General features: G+C 37.1%; 3 protein-coding genes and 2 pseudogenes across 4 annotated transcripts; 4 read left to right on the plus strand and 1 right to left on the minus strand.

The window, feature by feature from the left end:
* Positions 1 to 2,420: 2,420 nt before the first annotated feature.
* Positions 2,421 to 3,619, minus strand: LOC137714841 (non-specific lipid transfer protein GPI-anchored 16-like). The gene is made up of 4 exons (XM_068453969.1): positions 3,283 to 3,619; positions 3,144 to 3,170; positions 2,806 to 2,865; positions 2,421 to 2,697 (listed from the first exon to the last, which is right to left on the minus strand). Exons 1-4 carry the CDS (start codon positions 3,617 to 3,619, stop codon positions 2,483 to 2,485), a joined length of 639 nt encoding a protein of 212 aa, XP_068310070.1. The 3' UTR covers positions 2,421 to 2,482.
* A 1,468-nt stretch (positions 3,620 to 5,087) lies between these two features.
* On the plus strand, positions 5,088 to 6,052 carry LOC137714165 (non-specific lipid transfer protein GPI-anchored 15-like; annotated as a pseudogene).
* A 1,040-nt stretch (positions 6,053 to 7,092) lies between these two features.
* LOC137714166 (non-specific lipid transfer protein GPI-anchored 5-like) lies at positions 7,093 to 7,900 on the plus strand (annotated as a pseudogene).
* Positions 7,901 to 9,382: 1,482 nt separating this feature from the next.
* LOC137715996 (F-box/kelch-repeat protein SKIP30-like) lies at positions 9,383 to 12,659 on the plus strand. Of its 2 annotated transcripts, XM_068455383.1 has the most exons (3): positions 9,383 to 9,673; positions 10,375 to 10,425; positions 11,218 to 12,659. In XM_068455383.1, the coding sequence occupies exon 3, from the start codon at positions 11,295 to 11,297 to the stop codon at positions 12,330 to 12,332; it is 1,038 nt and encodes a 345-aa protein (XP_068311484.1). In that variant the 5' UTR covers positions 9,383 to 9,673; positions 10,375 to 10,425; positions 11,218 to 11,294; the 3' UTR covers positions 12,333 to 12,659. The 2 variants fall into 2 exon arrangements, with proteins under 2 accessions (XP_068311484.1, XP_068311485.1); XM_068455384.1 differs by lacking the exon at positions 10,375 to 10,425.
* Positions 12,660 to 13,269: 610 nt separating this feature from the next.
* LOC137716028 (uncharacterized) lies at positions 13,270 to 16,438 on the plus strand. Its single transcript, XM_068455417.1, has 10 exons — positions 13,270 to 13,430; positions 13,768 to 13,932; positions 14,066 to 14,246; positions 14,391 to 14,447; positions 14,526 to 14,596; positions 14,871 to 14,949; positions 15,039 to 15,098; positions 15,272 to 15,372; positions 15,463 to 15,523; positions 15,827 to 16,438. The coding sequence occupies exons 1-10, from the start codon at positions 13,297 to 13,299 to the stop codon at positions 16,214 to 16,216; spliced, it is 1,299 nt and encodes a 432-aa protein (XP_068311518.1). The 5' UTR covers positions 13,270 to 13,296; the 3' UTR covers positions 16,217 to 16,438.
* Positions 16,439 to 18,329: the final 1,891 nt, after the last annotated feature.

Raw genomic sequence — 18,329 nt, forward strand, 5'->3', positions numbered from 1 at the left:
ATACACATTATTTCATAGGCCCTTGAATAGAATTCTCCATGTGGCTTTGTCCTGAATCTAAAAGCAAAATGCATCGAAAATCAACCAATAGTTATTGTCCAAACAAAGTCTATACACAGACAGTAAGTTATGAAACTTTGGAACATATAACAGTGAATTCAACTTAAGAGGATGAACTTGAGTTCAAAGGACTGAATTCCCTGTATGGGACACTTGCAAACCTTCACCTTTAGCTGTTTGCACTGTTTCATTCAGTGGATAAGGTGATGCCAAGAACAAATTGATGAGATTAGTGGTCATGTGGTTTGTAGCACCTGAATCTGTGAGCCAAACTTGTGGAGCAGATGGTGATGCAGACATAGAGCTTGACATAGCATTTGGCACATGAGATGGAATAGAAGGTGGCAAGACAGTAGACATATGAGAAGGCATTGCATACATTTGATTTTCTCCAGGGAAACTAGCACGCATAGCAGTCATATGTGGTGTAGGTGTATAATTCCTATTTCTGTATAAGCAAGTGACAGCACTATGATTTATCCTGTTGCAAATTTGACAAGGTTTAGAAGAACCAGTGTTTCTGTAAACACAATTAGCCGCACCGTGTCCATGTTGAGCACACAATTGGCACGTGATTGTAGATGAGGATACTCCAGTCTGAAGTTGAGATGGATTTCCCAAAATTCCAGGAGTATACTTATGCATGACAGGTTTAGGTTAGAAGTACCTTTGACCTTGATTATACTAAAACATGCCTTTGCCCTTTGATTTGGAATACAAAAGGTCGATTGCCTCCATTAGCCCACCCCTTTATCAAAACCTATAGCTTCGCCGTTGTAAACGACGGTGTTTTATGCTGGTACTACCACAACGACAAGCGACCAAGTGATTTTCATTAACGAAAACAGAAAGAAATCCGTCTATATAGGCAACACCAGCGAAGTAATCGGGTTGTGCTTGTTAGACATCTCCTTGTAGCCTATGCAACACGTATGCATGCATCTCAAACAAATCGCAATTAGGCGAGTATACTTAGGTTTTTCTTTTTGTGCTTATTGGAGTTATCTTGGTACACTTGATTTACATGTAAGACGGAATGACTCCTTGCATAGAAGGAGCTAATTTAGCAGTGTTTATTTGCAATTTACCATGTAGGTCTCGCTATAATATGTGCTTGTTTAACATTTCCTTATCTCTTGTGCAACATTAATCATTAATACATTGTTGGTGACTTGTAAGAATACATTCATCTTGCAACTAAATCACAATTTGACATATATCCAAATCTTTTTCCTTTTGTGCTTTTTTTGAGTTCTTTATGTGTACGTGACAAATATGCTTGATTTACATGTAAGACGGAATGACTCCTTGCATCGAAGGAGCTAATTTAGTAGTGTTTATTTGTAATTTACCATGTAGGTCTCGCTATAATATGTGCTTGTTTAACTTTTCCTTATCTCCTGTGCAGCATTAATCATTAATACATTGTTGGTGACTTGTAAGAATACATTTATCTTGCAGCTAAATCACAGTTTCACATATATACAAATCTTTTTATTTTTGTGCTTTTTGTGAGTTATTTATGTATACATGACAAATTGTGATTCACAACTAAAAAGGAATGGATCCTTATAGATTTGCCCATTAATTTTTATTTTTAATTTACGATGTATGTCAAGAAATATTGTGATACAAAGACAAGTTCACAGGCTCATAGCTATTTGTAGGTTTTCTTTTGCTCACAAAATACTTACATTTTAAATGTTTAAGATGGCCAAATCCTTTTCACTCCTCAGCTTTCTAATCGTTCTTGTTCTTCTGTGTTCAGGTAACTGCTAGGTTCTCGACGTCCTATAGCAAATATCCATGCATGCCAAATTAACTTGTCATATATATGTGCAGCTACTACTGATGTCAAGAGATGCAAAGTGGTGATAGCGGATTATCGCTGCAATTAATAATACACGGTATGACGAGAAATGTGAAGAAAAATGTTGGTTGCAAGACCTCAGCAGCTCGTCAAAATGCGAAAATGCCCCCAGCGTGTCCGGTGACATATTTTGCACATGCATGGTTCACTGCGATTAGGGTTTCTCTTTTATGTTATATTGATTATACACGACGGAATCTACATAGGGTTGGTCAAGTTTATGCAATTGTCCGCGTCACCATTGTTGAACATGAAATTGTCTAATTCTTCTTTGATGTTTTCCTTAAGCATGGAGCGGCAAGATCAAAATGCCTCAAAATGGCATGCGGACTTCAATCTGGCTCCCAAGAGGAAAATACAATGAATTCGCCATTATACACAATTGATTAGCTATCACGTATTAGACGACAATCACTAGCCCAAACGATTAAACATCTAATAAGCCAAGGCAACAATTTTTATCAAGCTTACACGATCCCGATCAACATGATATAAAATTAAAGATCTTAAACCATAAAAATATGCATATGATACAGAGGTAACTAGCAATAACTAGTAAGAATTGAAAACCATAATTCCCAACATTATCAGTAGGACTGATGGTGGGGAAACATAAGATAAACTCGATGCTGATGGGGTCAGCTGTGGTCGTCCGATTCCTTGGGTACTTTGTGTTGGAGCTTCTGATTCATCTGATGGAGATGCTGGCTGCAGATCATCGGATGTTCCAGATTCTGGTGCAGGACCCGATGCAACTGCCTTAGAAGCTGCCCATCAATTCCAAGATATCAACGTTAGTACTATAGCCTTCATAAAAAAGAGTAAGTCTTCTTTGAAATTTAATAGAAAATTAGCTAGTACTCAATAAATATTACCTCTTGGACTTAAAGGTGAAGAAGCTGTTGGTGGACGAGTTGGCCCTAGTAACGAAGGACCTGCCAGTTCAAGTACTAGTTAACACATTGGCACATTGCGAAATGACCCGTTTGGTGCCCGGGACAGGACTACAAGGTCTCATCCAATCTAGATGGGTTGCGTAAGTCACAATATGTCGGACAATTGCCCAATTTAATAAGTCTAGTCTTAATATGTACAAGTTAACCGAAAATAAGACACAAGAGACCATTTTAATGGATTATTAGTCTTGTCTTGTCTCAACACCAAACGAGGTTTAAATTTTTTCATTCTTAGAATAACATGAATTTGAACATACCTGGAGCAGGTAAAGGACTACCAGAGGCTGCAGATTGAGAAGGAAAAAATCGCAAAATTAGATTTCTTGTACAAGTGAATTATTGTCACCTAAAGTATAACACAATTAAAAAAAATAAAAAACTTATGTGAGTACGCACCTTTGCATTGCAGTGGGACGCCTCCCATCTTACAAGCTCGAGGAAGAGAAAGCGCGAGGGTTCGGTTAATGGGCAGTTGGACAGGAACACCACCAGTTATAAGAAGACAGGCACAGTCCATGCCGGTGCCCATTAACGACTTTAACAAACTGCAACATCCAGCTGTCGGTGACCCGCCGTTGCTGGTACTCCCGGTGATGTAATTTACGCATGGAGTGACGCTGCTTATCATTGAGGCTGTGCATGGTGTACTAATCTGCCCATTAACCAATCTTTGTGAAATGATTAGGAGGGTAATTGGGATTAGACTTAATCGACAATCCTTGAATGATTCCATGATTTTGTCTTCAATGGAAGGCTATGGGAATTGAAATACTGGGATTTAGAACTTAGTTGGGTTTGGCTCAAGCTGAGGAGGTATTTTATAGCTGATAAAATAGAGAGGTTTCGAGTGAAAATATAAAAATGAATAGTCGGTTTTGGAGTTCAACAACTTTAACTAGTTATTTTTCCTACTTGGACGAATCGTTTTTTACTTATAGCATTCTCTTTTACTTCTAGTTAGCGGGAAGATATTCAATAAGGAGACATTTTTCAGTGTGTACATACGCCATATGTTAAGTAGAGGAAGAGACTTGAAAAAAAAAAAAAAAAAAAAAAAAAAAAAAAAAAAAAAAAAACTTCCTTCTACTTATATGGTAACATATAGCGTACAACTCCGTATTCTGAACACGGAGAAAAATTTCTCATTCAATAGGGTGTGCGACTGGGTCGATCTCAAGTGGGATATCATGTAAGATTAGGTGAAACCAAAAAATAGATAAGGATTTTTTTTATCAAAAAAAAAAAGACAAGGTTCTCTCTCCTTTTTTTTTTTTTTTTCCCTCCCTTTCCCTCATATTTGACTGCTCAAGATTTCATCTTGTAGATCTTGAAGAGAGAGAGAAAGTATGAAAAAACAAAAACAAAAAAAACCTGTGAGAGGAGGAAGAGAGAAAGGGGGGGGGGGGGGGGTGCGGGTGGTGAAGGGAAAAAGAAAGGGGAGAGAATCTCATCCTAAAAAAATAGAGAGATTTCATACTGTTGCGAAAAGTGTTTAATAAATAACGTGGTATAAATTTTTACAAGAGTTTCCCTAATTAACTTTTGATTTATACCTTAATGTATAAATCAAAACCCTTGGTTTCATACACATTGGGGGATATAGATCCTCTGGTGCAGTAGTAAACTATTTTAACAACTTGAGATGCTTTAAGTGTAGAGATAAGCACGTTTAACAACTTGAGTTACAAAACATTTACCGGATAATTGATGATCAAATTATGTAAATTTTATTCAATTATATATGACGTGTTCCTCTCAAATATGAATATTTTATACTTGACATATCAAGTTGTTACTGGGTAGCTCAAAAAACTAAGGTAGGTAATCTGATTTTGGAGCATATCATTGGGCATGCTTATTATTATATTCTAGTAGGATGAACATTATTAATTAATGACAATTTATTATCTTATTTTATTAAAAAGCTATTTTTAGTTGCCAGCAAACACTAATTCAGTTGAAGTTGGCCACCCAAATACACCAATCTTTTTTTGACAAAAAATACCAATCTTAATTATTGTCTCTACAGAAAAAAGAATTCCCTATATAATTTCCATCCCATCCCTTGTCTTTCCTCACTCAAACCCAAATCAGAAATATACAAATTACACACACATCTTTTAAAATTTTAATCACCAAGTCCATCTCTTCTCATTATTTTTAAACAAGTCCAGTTGCCCATGTCATTCAAGGGGATTGAGATGGCTCTAGCCCTAGTCCTTGGGTCCATGCTATTGGGTGGAGCCATGGCTCAGTCAAGCTGCACCAGCTCAATCACAAGCCTGGCTCCATGCCTCAACTTCATTACTGGAAACTCATCAAACCCTTCATCTTCTTGCTGATCACAGCTCTCCAATGTTGTCCAGTCTTCTCCACAGTGCCTTTGCTCGTTACTCAACGGTGGCGGCGCCTCATTGGGCATCACCATAAACCAAACACTTGCTTTGTCTTTGCCCGGTGCTTGCAAAGTGAAAACTCCTCCCCTTAGCCAATGTGGTCAGTTGAAATTATTTAGTAGTGATTTTTGCAGTCTCAGTTTATTTCTTCGCACTCGACAATGAATGCAGATAATATATAAATTATAAAATAATTAATTTGAAATGTCAGAAGTTAAACTAAGAGTGCCAAAATAGCTACTCTTATTTAGGTATATTGACCCAACAATACAAATAAGTTGGAGCTGATTTGATTATTGTTGAAGCAGGTGCCAATGGACCTTCAACTTCATCAATTCCTCCAGCAAGTTCCCGAGCAGCTTCCTCCAATGAAACACCTTCAGATGCTTCAACTCCTGAAGGTGCCATTTCGCCTTCGGCCTCGGACATTCCTTCAGCTTCAGGTACAAAATATATTCAATAAATAGACATGCATCGAGCAATGTTGTATCCTCTAACGGTCCGCTACGTTATGTTGTCACAATGTCAATTTACTTCTCGACATATATACTGATAATATGATATGTGTTAATGCAGGAGGAGGGTCTAAAACAGTACCATCCACCGACGGTAACACATCCAACGGAAGCGTCGACAGAGCACCTTTTCACTTTGTGCTCTTCCTCGTTTTCGTCATGTCATGTGCTTCTTCTCTGGCCAAATTTTGAGTCTTCTTGTCTGCAGATGTTTGGAGCATGCGATCTAGTTCTACAAATATTTCACTACATTTTTTTTTTCATTTCATTTCATTTGAGTGCTCTCTAAGAGCCGATCATTTTTAATTTTTCTCTCTTGAATCTTGACGATGGAGATCACAATTCGTACTTGTGTGTTTCTCTTTATACCATTTATTTGTACTTTTACCATTTGATAATGAAGGCAAAATACCAATCTTCATAGATTAGAATAATTTTGAATATCATATTGTAAGAAAAAAAACTACAAAAACAAAATAGGAATAAAAAGAAAATGTAACCACTAACCAAGTATTGATTGATATTAATGTAAGATGACCATTTGATTTAGCGGTACTTGATTTTTACTTTGCTATGCTTCGGCTTTGTAGACACAATCCCAACCCTTTATAGGTATAGGGCCCAAAGCTTGATCTTAATCTCCCATTTGGGCCATTTTAAAGCGACATCATGTTCTAGAAAAACCACTTATGTGGTCCAAAGATTTCCTTGCACCTCTTAATTTTTAGAAAGTTTTAACGAAAATTTTACGGTACTGTTTATTTTAATGAAAAATTACATTTTTACACTAAAAAGTCAATCCTGGTACTATTCATTTTACCCTTTATTTTGTCTTTATCATTAAAACTTAAAATTTTCAAATCATTTTCATTAGTTTTCCTTAATTTTTATTGTTTATTTTATACAACAATATATTTATATTTACACAAAGAAAGTTAATATTTAAACTAATTATGGGGTAGGACTGTTTAGTCACATAATGTGCTAGTTAATAAATTAGTAACGAACTTGTTATGTGTGATAGTTGAACGCAAAATCTTCTACTATAGATAGGATTATAATCGTAGTGGTAACCCCTCCTAAATTTTTACTTTAATAAATAACAAAAATCTATTGCAAAGTCGGAAAAGTTGGTGACAAAAAAGAAAACCAGCTGCCTCTATTTCCTTCAATTCCCCATTTTATATATACAAATCCCAAACCCCTCTTGCTTACACAAAACCCAGATAAACCCATCACCAAACATCTCCTTATTTCTCAAATTTCACATAAATATTATTTAATTTCATTTGCAAATGGCAATTAGGAGGAGGATTAACGAATTGAATTCATGGTGCTAACTTTGGTCTTTGTATGGCTTTGTGGGAAGGAGACATCGTTGTTGCTCAATCTTCAAGTTGCACCGATGTGATATTAGCAAGTCCGTTTGCCTTAATTATGTAACAGGAAACTCATCATCCCCATCTTCCTCATGTTGCTCACAGTTTTCCAATGTGGTCAGCTCTCAGCCACATTGCCTCTGTGAGGTTCTCAGTGAGTTCTTCTTCACTTGGTGTGAACATCAATCAGACTCAGGCCTTGGCTCTCCCCTCTGCTTGCAATGTCCCCCAATTAGCTGCTGGGTATACAAAATGAAGTGTTCTTGTCATTCCAAAAAAAAAATCATTTTGTACTCCTCTGAGTACCAATTCTCTTTTGTGTACTGCATTTTAGACACACAAAACCAACCACGTCCCTAATACGGTTCTATTAGAAAGTGTGTCCGTAGTGTTTTCACTTTCGTGAATAACATTATTATTCTGGTTTATCCGTTTATGTAATTCTATAACACAGGAGTGCAACATGACTATTAATCTTTTGTGATTGTGCAGGGTTTAGTAAACTTGTTGATTAAGTTTTAATCACGATTTTTCAGGGTCTTCCACTCCAGCAGATTCTCCTTCTTCAGGAACACCAACTTCTCCTTCAGGGAGTGGATTTAAAACTGTGCCATCAACACATATGCGGTCTTCGGATGGAAATTCTAACAAGATGGCATTTTCTCTTCTGTTCTTCTTGCTCTTCATTGCATCATATGCCTCAACTTCCACATCCAATTACTAAGCTTTTCTGCCATGTTGTTGGTCCAATTTTTGCATAATGTAGGCTTTTGGTGTTCATTCTTATACACAGCGGGATATCATCGGTTACACAGTAAAATTTATCGAGGGTTAAGGATGGAATTGGTTATCTTTCATATAAGCAAATAGCAGTAAGTGTACGTTATTTCTGGTTTGTATATTGCTCAGTATTTATGGATTACATTATTTCTGATTATATATCTCTTCGTGTCCATCTTTGTTATCACATGAGTTATATCTCCTCGTGTCTATGTTTGTTGTCGCGTGAGTTTCACTATCTATCTGCTTATGGAATTGAAATAAAACAGGCACTGAGTTCTACTTTTCCATGTACAATACAAACCATGTACTGGAATCATTGCTTGTACCAAAAGAAGCAAACAGATTAATTAACTTGTCACCAGTAAAACGTTGATTTCAATCCTGAAGATGAAAGAACAACCATATCAACTACAAAATCATGAGTTTTGACCAATATAATCGTGTTCTTTAAGTAAATTAATCACAAAATTAAATGATAAAATGTTCTACAAAATATGAGTTTTGACCAATATAATCGTGTTCTTTAAGTAAATTAATCACAAAATTAAATGCTAAAATTCTCTTCTACAAAAGCACTTTTGTAGGTCCGTCAAATTGCTCCATGACACGCAGCAAACGACCGATCGTCACAGTGCCCCCTATGCCAAGGAAGGAAGGCTTATTCTGCAGTCAAACATGAATGCATCCAACCTTCCGTTGATTTTAATATCTCTTAATTGATCTTGTTTATCGATGATCTTCATTGTTATACAAATTTATAAAATAATGCTAGGGAATATATGAAAAATAAAAGAAACACACCACACATAAACACAAAGAATTTAGTGAAGTTCAACAAACTTACCCTACTTTTCGTGTGATCTCTCTTGAAAAAACATATGCACTATTAATAAATCGGTTACAACAACTTATCTACAACCTTTATGCTAAACCCCAAAACATTGCTTTTGATCTCTCTATCACTCTTGGCTCTCTCCTGTTGTCTTCTCATTGTAGTCTGTTGCTCATGTGAATAGACAATCCACAAATATTGAACGGTAAAATTTTGTTAATCGTAAGTTAGATAATAAGTAAGTTCTCCCACACGAAAACACAAGCTCTTATAGAAAAGACATTTGATATACCTAATCGTTTTCTTGACACACTGAAAGATTTATCCCTATAAAAGCAATTGACAAAACTACTTTATTGTAGCAGCTCTCGCAATTAGTGGGACAATCATAGAGTTCGATAAACAAAAGTACAAAAAAACCCCATACTTTCCTGCAAAGTACTGCACGAATAACGTAAGTGGATGCCATTACCCAAGTTTTAATCTTTTTGGTAAGATTTTGAAAGCATGTGCCATGCACGTTTCAACCTAACCAAAACTAACAAAATTGCCATGGCAAAGCGCCAAGGAAATCAGAAACGAACCGGAATTAGGAAATTAGGAATACCCACAAATGTTTATTCGGTTATTAGGGTTAAGTGAAAGAGAAAAGAACACAGAAAATTCCCCAATTTCCAATCCGTCGCTATAACGCTCGAATTCTCTCGCGTTGCCTTACAGACAAACAGCACGCACAAAATAACAGCTCTGATAAGTCATCCTCTCAGCCAAGAAAACCAAACGCCACCTCGCTTTCTCTCTCTCCTCTTTGTCTCTCTCACTCTACAAATTTGAGCAGCAAAGCACAATCTTTGTGTTCTTCACCCGGTTCCCGTGTTACAGGTACATCCACTTTCCCTCTATCTTTCTCCCTTTCTCTCATGGGCAAGGAAAAAGAAATTGTAATATGTGATTAGAGTGGTTTCAGTTGTAATTTGCATTTTTTTACCATAATTTTGGGTGAATTGTGGTAAATTTTTAGTTAGTACTGAAATTATTGATTGCCCAGTTTTTGTTATGTGGGATTGGAGGTGGGTTTTGTGTTAAAAGTCAAGAATTTTAGTGTAATAGTGGGGGATTGAGATTCAAAGTTGTGTGCTTTGTGCATCAATTGGTGCATGAATCTGATTGGTTCTGTTTTTTGGATTGAAATTTGAAATCAAAATTTTCATGCTTTTGTTGCATAAGTAGTAATGCATGTGAGTTCATACCAATTTGGTTGAACGAGTCCTGGGTCATTCTTAGATGGAGTCTGATCGGATTGGCACCAATGCGTTTTCGTTTAGTGTGTAAATCCACATTAAGCCAAATAGTTATGCCATAGCTGACAGTGGTGTATCCTTGAATGAGTGAGAATTTTCGGACCGACAAGAAGTTTATTTGAAATGCTATAAGTTTGTCTGATGTATTTGAATGCGGGTAGTCTTGTACTGTGAGATATCTGTAATTACTTATTAGTTTTAATGTTTTGAACATCGTTTATACAAGCTATTATACCTCGAAGTTCAAATTTTTTAACTTTGTCTTTGTTTTTGTTTTTGTAGGGATTTCTGCATAGGGAAGAGAATTGTTTTGTTTACGTCTAACTAAAACTGGTAAGTAACAGAGAGCAGTCATATGCAGCTATGTTTTGGCTATATTACGATATCAGTACATTAACAAATCTCTGTGGCTTAGATTTCTAAGCTTGGCGTTTGTTTTCTTATACTGTATTGTGCAGAATTAGTTTTACCTTATGTTATTTTGTTTTAGTTGTTATGTCTTTTCCTATTTCTTTTGAGCATCACGGTTTATTTTCTTGCTCCACATTTCCTTTTCTCTCTTTTCTAGTTGAGAAAACTGCCTTTTCTATGACATTCAGTTTACATGATAGCATGCATTTGAATGAAGCACATTATGTTCTGACATTTTGAAAATTGATGAACGTTTTATGCTCTTTATGCTGTCATTTATGCAGTGTGGGATTCAAATGTAAAGGTCCTTCAGGATGTTTTAGCAGTCTCATTTGGATGCTTTTAGTAAATGATGACTTTTTTTTATCTTTTGTTTTGGGGCTCGGTGATAACTTTGGTGATTGAGAATCAGACCCATTTCATTTTCTAGATTATGTTACACTGTGATTGTCTTTTGTAGCAGTATATGCACATAAGGGCATTGAAAATTGCAACACAATTGACGAGATGATTTCAAATGTTGAGGTTTTGTTAAAAGTTTTTGTTGTAACGTGTCGCATTTATTTGCAGATTACTTATGAAGTTTGATAGAAAATACATTGAACTTTATTGTGCACCTTCTTTGATCTTAATACACCTTCATTGAAACTTTGATCTTGAAAATTCGAAATGAATATTCTCTTCTCGGCATAACCTCATATTTTGTTGTTTCAGGTTGTTTTGCGGTGCTGCGCTCGCGTGGCTACAATCAGCAGTGAAGAATCATCTGAAACAGATGAACTGTGATTATTATGTCTGAACAACTGATAGAAGGTCTTCCCGACGCTGTTGCCCTTAGGTGCCTTGCATGGGTTCCCTTCTATCTCCATCCCAAGTTGGAGCTTGTTTCTCGTTCCTGGCAAGCTGCCATTCATAGTGCTGAACTTTTTAGAGCTCGACAGGAAGTTGGCTCATGTGAGGATCTATTATGCGTGTCTGCTAATGAACCAGATAATTTATGGCAGCTATATGATCCTCGTCGAGACCTTTGGATTACACTCCCTGTTCTCCCCTCTAAAATTAAAAACCTTTCCAACTTCGGCACTGTCTCAACTGCTGGAAAACTGTTTGTTCTTGGTGGTGGCAGTGATGCCGTTGACCCACAGACTGGTGACCATGGTACCTTTTCAACCAATGAGGTTTGGTCATACGATCCTGTAATTAGGCGATGGAGCCCACGTGCATCTATGCTTGTTCCTCGTGCAATGTTTGCATGCTGTGTTTTAGGTGGAAAGATTGTGGTTGCAGGGGGTTTAACCAGCTGTCGGAAATCAATCTCTTTAGCGGAAATGTATGACCCTGACAACGATGTGTGGGCTCCAATTCCTGATCTACATTTATCTCATAATGCTGCATGCTCAGGGATAGTGATTGGAGAAAAGATGTACGTCTTGCACAGGGGTTTATCAACGGTGCAAGTCTTCGACAATGTGGGGCTTCAATGGACGGTAGAGGATTATGGTTGGCAACAGGGTCCAATGACAGTCATTAAGGGTGCACTTTATGTGATGAGCCATGGAGTTATCTCCAGGCAAGACAGAGAATCAGTGAAGGTATTGGTTTCGGCTTCTGAGTTTGGTGGCAGAGTTGGGTTTGCAATGGCTGGGCTAGGAGATGAAATTTATGTGATTGGTGGGGTGATCCTCTCTGAACATGGGACATCTGAAATCAAGCAAATATCAGACGTTGATGTTCTCACGATTGGAGGTGAAAGACCAACTTGGCACCAGGCAGCACCAATGACACGGTGCAAAGGAAGTGTTTATGGTTGTGCACAGTTGAGAATTTAGGTCTCATTTCTGGTCGCTATTTGTTGTTGTTTCGTAGGTGCTCTTCCTGATGCTTTTCATTCCTGCTAGAAGGAATTGGCCATATGCCAGCTGCCTTTTTGTTATCGCCGGTCGGCTTTGTGTCATGTTACGACTTGAGTTCCCCTCGGAACTCCTATATTCGAAGGTAGCACGGTAAAAGGCCGAAGCGCCATTGGAAGAGGTACAGTTTAGCAGTACAAGAATTATATGAAGCATCTCATGGATCAAGCACTTGTTTTCTTCTGTTTTCTTTCCCGGATAATTGAACAAAGAATCTTAATGTATGTACGCATCTTATTTAAATTTCTTTCATTCATGTTTACTAGATGGGGAAACCTATGTTGTTCAACCCAATTTCATAGTCTGTTTGTTTATTATAATTATGATACGTTGATCCAACACGATGCCAATTAGGGTATAGGGACACTAGCCACTTCATTCCCCTGTATTCTAGTTTCATTTAACTCCACACACCAGTCTCGCTCCGTGTGAGAGTTGCCTACCGCCACACACTAGCCTCACTCCATGAGAGAGCTACTCTACTAAAGTTTCTTTCGCCAGTTACACGACTAACTAAAGTTAAATATCATAGGCTCGTTTGAAACTGATTTTGTTAAAATCAATTATGCTCAAAAGCTCTTTTGTTAGAAGTGTTTTTATTATGAAATGTCACAAAATTCATTAAAATTTATGTGCTTCTCCAAACAAACGCTTAAAAGTTTTCTGCCTAACAAAGTCCGATGAAAACACTTTCAACCCTTCAAGAAGTGATCCAAACAATTACGTAGTTGCAAATTTGCAATCAAACCCTTTTCAAACCGAATATTTATTATTTTCTATTGGGCCATTGGGCCCAAATACAATTAGATGGGCTTTTTACAAAACCCAAAAGATAAACCCCAAACTTGGTACGAGCGCGAACCAGAGCCGTCTCTGAGCGACAATGGAGGACACTCCGATGGAAAACGGAGAGACCAACAAGGATTCTGAGGTGGCCCCAGCCTTAATTGCAGTCCACCCTACCCAGAGCTCCGTCGCAGTCGCCGTCGGGTCGGACCTCCGCGTCTTCGACCTCCGGTAAGCAATTTCCCCCCAGTCTCTGTGCATTGTTGCTTTGGATTTCAAAAATTGGCCTCGTTGAAGTACAACACGGTTCAATCGTGAGTCCCTGAAGATTGAAACGTCGACGGTCTCTGTGTAGTTTCAATTGTACATGTTGAACACAGTGTCAGTTTTGGTCAAGTTTTAAACTTTAAGCTTTGTTTGGCTCTGATTAATTTGTCAGGAAAATTGGAAGTTGTAAATTCAGTTTCTTGTTGTATTTATGTAGTTAATTGGCTTTTTTTATGTGAGTTTATGAGAAAATTAATCAATTTCGGCAAAATAACTGTTTGATTATATGTTTTTGTGACAGTGGGGGTTGTGCGGTTTCTTTGGTGGATAATTCTGGTAGTCCTCTTCATAAGGATTCGATAAGAGCCATTCGCTACGGAGCAGACGGGAAGCTTTTTGTGTCGGCTGGTGATGATAAAACCGTCAAGATTTGGTCGACTGAATCTTGGCGCTGCATTACTACTGTGTAAATTATTCAAACTTCATCATAGAAATAAAAATTATTGAAACACCCATGACATTGTGGTAATCTTATGAATGGTATTGAGGATCATATCAACGAAATCATCTGATATTATTTCCGCCTTTTTTTGTTATAGGTGCTCAGAGAAAAGAGTGAGTGCAGTTGCCATAAGCAATGATGGTTCCTATGTTTGTTTTGCTGACAAGTTTGGGGTTGTTTGGGTTGTGGATGTGGATGTGTCTGATGGACATCAAGCTTCTGTTAGTAAGAACGCGGCACCGCTGCTTTCTCACTATTGTAGCATCATAACAAGCCTGGTGAGTTGTCTTCTGTTGCTCGGCATTTCTTTGTATCTTACTCACACGTAGATAATAGTGGTTCTTATATCGTAGGTGAACATTGTTTCTATGACCGCATGATATTCATGAGATGAGTAGTAATTAACATTGTAATTTTGACAGGAATTTTCACCAGATGGACGATTTTTCGTTAGTGCTGACCGGGATTTCAAAATTCGAGTAATCCAACATTACAATCCTTTTGAATAATCTGATAGCTACATTTGCACATAGTTTACATGATTTTTCTTTTGGCAGGTTACAGTGTTTCCCAACAAGCCTTTAGATGGAGCTCACGAGATACAAAGTTTCTCCCTTGGTCATACAGAGTGAGAGTGGCTATCTCTTCTGTTATAAGACAACGGAGAAACTATATAGATAAAGGAAGAAGCATTATGCAAACAGTCGTATTTGCTATGTACTTAGTCAAGTCCTTCCTTTAAACTTCAACCCGATATGCACAAAACATGCAGTGAACTCGAAATTAAATATACAGGGCTCAGTGTTTCTTATTAATTTTGGCAATTCGATCTAAAACATGTTTAGGAAATCTTCTGGTTACTAAACTTTCACTTATCTTCACTTTCATGCATCTATTGGCAGGTTTGTTTCATGCCTTGCCTTTGTTTGCACTCAGGAATGCCCCCAGGGGTTTCTTGTCTCTGGAAGTGGTGATTCGACAGTAAGCAATCGTAATAACTCATGGTCTTTGAATTGCTTCCACATGCATCTTGTGTACGGTAGATTAATTGATCCACATTGATTTTGCAGGTTCGTCTATGGGATATTTCCTCAGGATCTCTCCTAAACACATTTGATATCAGAGAAAAGGTACTTCAATAGTTCTATGTTTCCTGGGATTCCCATTCACCTTTTTGTTGTTTCTGAAATACTTTAGCATGTTCGGCTAAAATTTTCCTATTTCTCTAGCTGATACTTACTAGCGCTACGAGAGTCTTGTAATTTTTCTGTTGGCATGCTGTTTACTTGATTTCATTCTGAAGGCAGGACTTTTAGGGTCCAATGGAATAGAAGAGTGCCATGGGGCCGTTACAGATTTGTGCACCATCCCAGATAGCACCCTTGTTGCAGTGGCTGTTCAAAGGCAAGTTTCTATCTGTTGGACTTTATCTCTTCTTTCGTTGTGCAGTTGTTTATTTCATTACTTGATCCTCAATTTGATATTCCATTGTAGTTTGCAAGGAATAACATTATTGAGCTGTGATCTTTCTGCTAAAACACTCCATGTCGCCAAGGTAAGGACCTCGATTAGTTAAGTAATATGAACTGTAAGTACACATCCGTACAAAAGTACACGCTGACCTGTTATCAGGCAGTTGTAGTTGAATTTACTTGACAAGAGTTTTTCTTCTTTATACACTTTACATCTTGCATAGCGTTACCATTGATTTTTATCATTTGCCCTTCCTGTTAACACCTTTATCCTAAGTCTTAACTACCTCATTAGCATGAAATATAGCTCCTTGGAGCTGAATTGCTGAAGATCTATCATGACACGCACATCAAGTAGACATTGACATTTCGTGTGATTCGAACAGGTGGTTTCTATCGAGGGAGATGCCTTTATTCCTACAAGCTTGGGAACTAGCTTATCGTCCGGATTATTGTGGATGGTAACGGGTGCCTCTAACTTGCATGATTCTCAATACCCTTGTGTGGCCCGTGTCAAGGTTATCTCTGGCGTTAAGGAAACCAGTCCTGATTCAGTTGAGCATGGGCCAATTGTTTTGAAAGACGCTGAGATCCCCGGAGGTGAGAAATTGCTCGAGAAGCTGCAGGGAAGAGTGTCGTTTGACGATAACTTTTTCTTGACAGCTGCTGAGGCTTTGAAAACATCCATGAGCAATTTGTTAATAAAAAAGCAGTACTCTACGGAGAATCGAGAGTTTAGAAAGAGAACCAGAAATGATAAGAAACTCAAGCAGTGATGGGATTACAAAACCGGCAAAAGCTCCTCTAGAAATCTGTTTTGAGAAGGCCTACTGTGAACTACTTGTATTACTATTAGCTTGTGCAACCCTAGGGATTTATTTTTTTCATATTCTTGGTTCAGATCTCCACCTTAATTACAGAAAAAATGATTGATCAAATTCTATTGAGTCTAACTCATAGTAATCATTTATCAAAAAATGATTTTGGTGATCAAATGATTGAACAACCGGAAGTAATTTACTTATGCTACTTAGTTGACATTCATAAAAAGTGTCTAATGTATCTAGTATTGTTCTTGTAGTGTGTAAAGTTGTATTGTAATGCGGGTTAATTTAATATAGATTAATATAGATCAATCTACAATAGTATCATCATATTCCCTTTCCATATATATTTATTTTTTTCATATCTTTGTAAGAAAATGGTTGTATTGTTTTGAGAGATTAGAAAATCTGCGCCTCTGCAAGTTGCAATCAACTCAGAGTCAACAATTTTGAGCCGCGTTTGCAATTGAGATCCATTTCAGATCTATGTATCTGGAACCAACGGATCTAGAGATTCGAACCATTCATTTTAAGTTTCTAGTTTAATAGTCCAGTCCACTAACTCACCTCGGACAAACCAAGGGTTTGAATCTCTCTTTCTTCAATAGCCTAGATCTTTGGATCCTTGAGCTCCGAATTAGAGATTAGGAGAGGATTTCTACTCTCATGTTTGTATTCAAGTGATTGCTTTTAACTACAGTAATTGTTATCTGGTAAAGTTTTGTAGAGAATCTTCAGTAGCGCTGCTCTTATACAATTTGAAACCAATGTGGGATCATTGAGACCAAAATACACGGCCCTTATGCATTTGTGAAAGTTTGACTTACCTATAACGTGATGGGAGCCGCCCCGTTCCTAAGTTTTCTTGAAAAATTATTTTTTTGGTCAATTCTTCCAATGCCATAAATTTTGTGTGCAATATAGTGGATCCTGTGTGGTACAACCTACTACCCGCAAAATACAGACTGTGGACCTACCACAGCAAATGAAGGGCTTGTATCTGCTTTAAGTCAAACAATCTAAGTCAACGACCACCTGATACTACGATCTAATAATGCTTATATTCACTTATAAGTTTGATGTTAGGTTCGATCTCACCAAAAGCGAGTTTGAATCATATGCTAGTCAATTATAAGGTTAAGTTTATCCCTCTTTCTAATGTAGATAATATCGTTTATTAAAAAAAAAAAAAAAAAAAAAAAAATCAAAGTCAACATTTTTTTTTCAGTTACAAGCGAAGATTATTGGTATCGATATTTAATCAAATCCTGCCTAAACATGTTTTGGATATTGACTTTAGAAGAAAAACAATAAATCAAACCTGAAATCATTAAAATTTAATTTCAATAAAAATACAAATGACGATGTTTTTCTTGTACTAATTACCCTCTAATTTAACTCGTAACTTGGATTATTTCACCTTTATTGTTCATCTCTATTATGGTCTTGAAGTCCGCTACCGCACATAAGGAAATAACTAACCCATCAGAAGGTCTGTAATACACCTTGTGTCCGTCTCGCTTCTCGTGTGACATTCATGCTTCTTTATATAAACATCATGGTTTTGAAGTTGACTACAATGCTTCTTTATATAACATATCTGTCACGAAATGTCTGTAATACACCATTATATTTTGTCTTTTTTCACATGTGACATGTAAGTTTCTCTCCTTAAATTTTAATCGAGTTAGTGGTTTTATTTTATTCTTTGATCTTTTTGGGGAGGAAGAAAAGTTCTGAATTCAGAACGCATAGGTGAAAATTTAACAACTTATCCAATACCTAATTAGGTCTTCACAATCACAATACAGACAGACAAATCCGTCCGGGAATTGTCTACTGTATCCACCAGGTGTTTTGAACATTTTGTAATTATCATCTTAATAAACCCCAAAAGCGTTAAGTACCTTCTTTAATTCTTATTCGAAAAGTTGGTTATCTTAATTAATCGAAGTTGATTATCCTAATTAGTCAAAGTTGATTATCCTAATGCATTACTCCACCAAAAGACAAATTTGGACCCCATTTTCCACTTCATTGCCCTCTTTCATTTCTCTCCTTCCAC

The sequence above is a fragment of the Pyrus communis genome, chromosome 14 (assembly GCF_963583255.1).
Source record: "Pyrus communis chromosome 14, drPyrComm1.1, whole genome shotgun sequence".
NCBI lineage: Eukaryota > Viridiplantae > Streptophyta > Magnoliopsida > Rosales > Rosaceae > Pyrus > Pyrus communis.

Bases quoted from the DNA above. Each gene is read 5' to 3' on its own strand.
- LOC137715996 (XM_068455383.1), top strand. From the start codon at position 11,295: ATGTCTGAACAACTGATAGAAGGTCTTCCCGACGCTGTTGCCCTTAGG.
- LOC137716028 (XM_068455417.1), top strand. From the start codon at position 13,297: ATGGAGGACACTCCGATGGAAAACGGAGAGACCAACAAGGATTCTGAG. The intron at 14,247-14,390 runs GTGAGTTGTCTT...TAATTTTGACAG, and splicing joins GTAGCATCATAACAAGCCTG to GAATTTTCACCAGATGGACG. The intron at 14,597-14,870 runs GTGAGAGTGGCT...ATCTATTGGCAG, and splicing joins TTCTCCCTTGGTCATACAGA to GTTTGTTTCATGCCTTGCCT.
- LOC137714841 (XM_068453969.1), bottom strand. From the start codon at position 3,619: ATGGAATCATTCAAGGATTGTCGATTAAGTCTAATCCCAATTACCCTC. The intron at 3,171-3,282 runs GTGCGTACTCAC...CTCAATCTGCAG, and splicing joins CGTCCCACTGCAATGCAAAG to CCTCTGGTAGTCCTTTACCT. The intron at 2,698-2,805 runs GTAATATTTATT...ATTGATGGGCAG, and splicing joins TTCACCTTTAAGTCCAAGAG to CTTCTAAGGCAGTTGCATCG.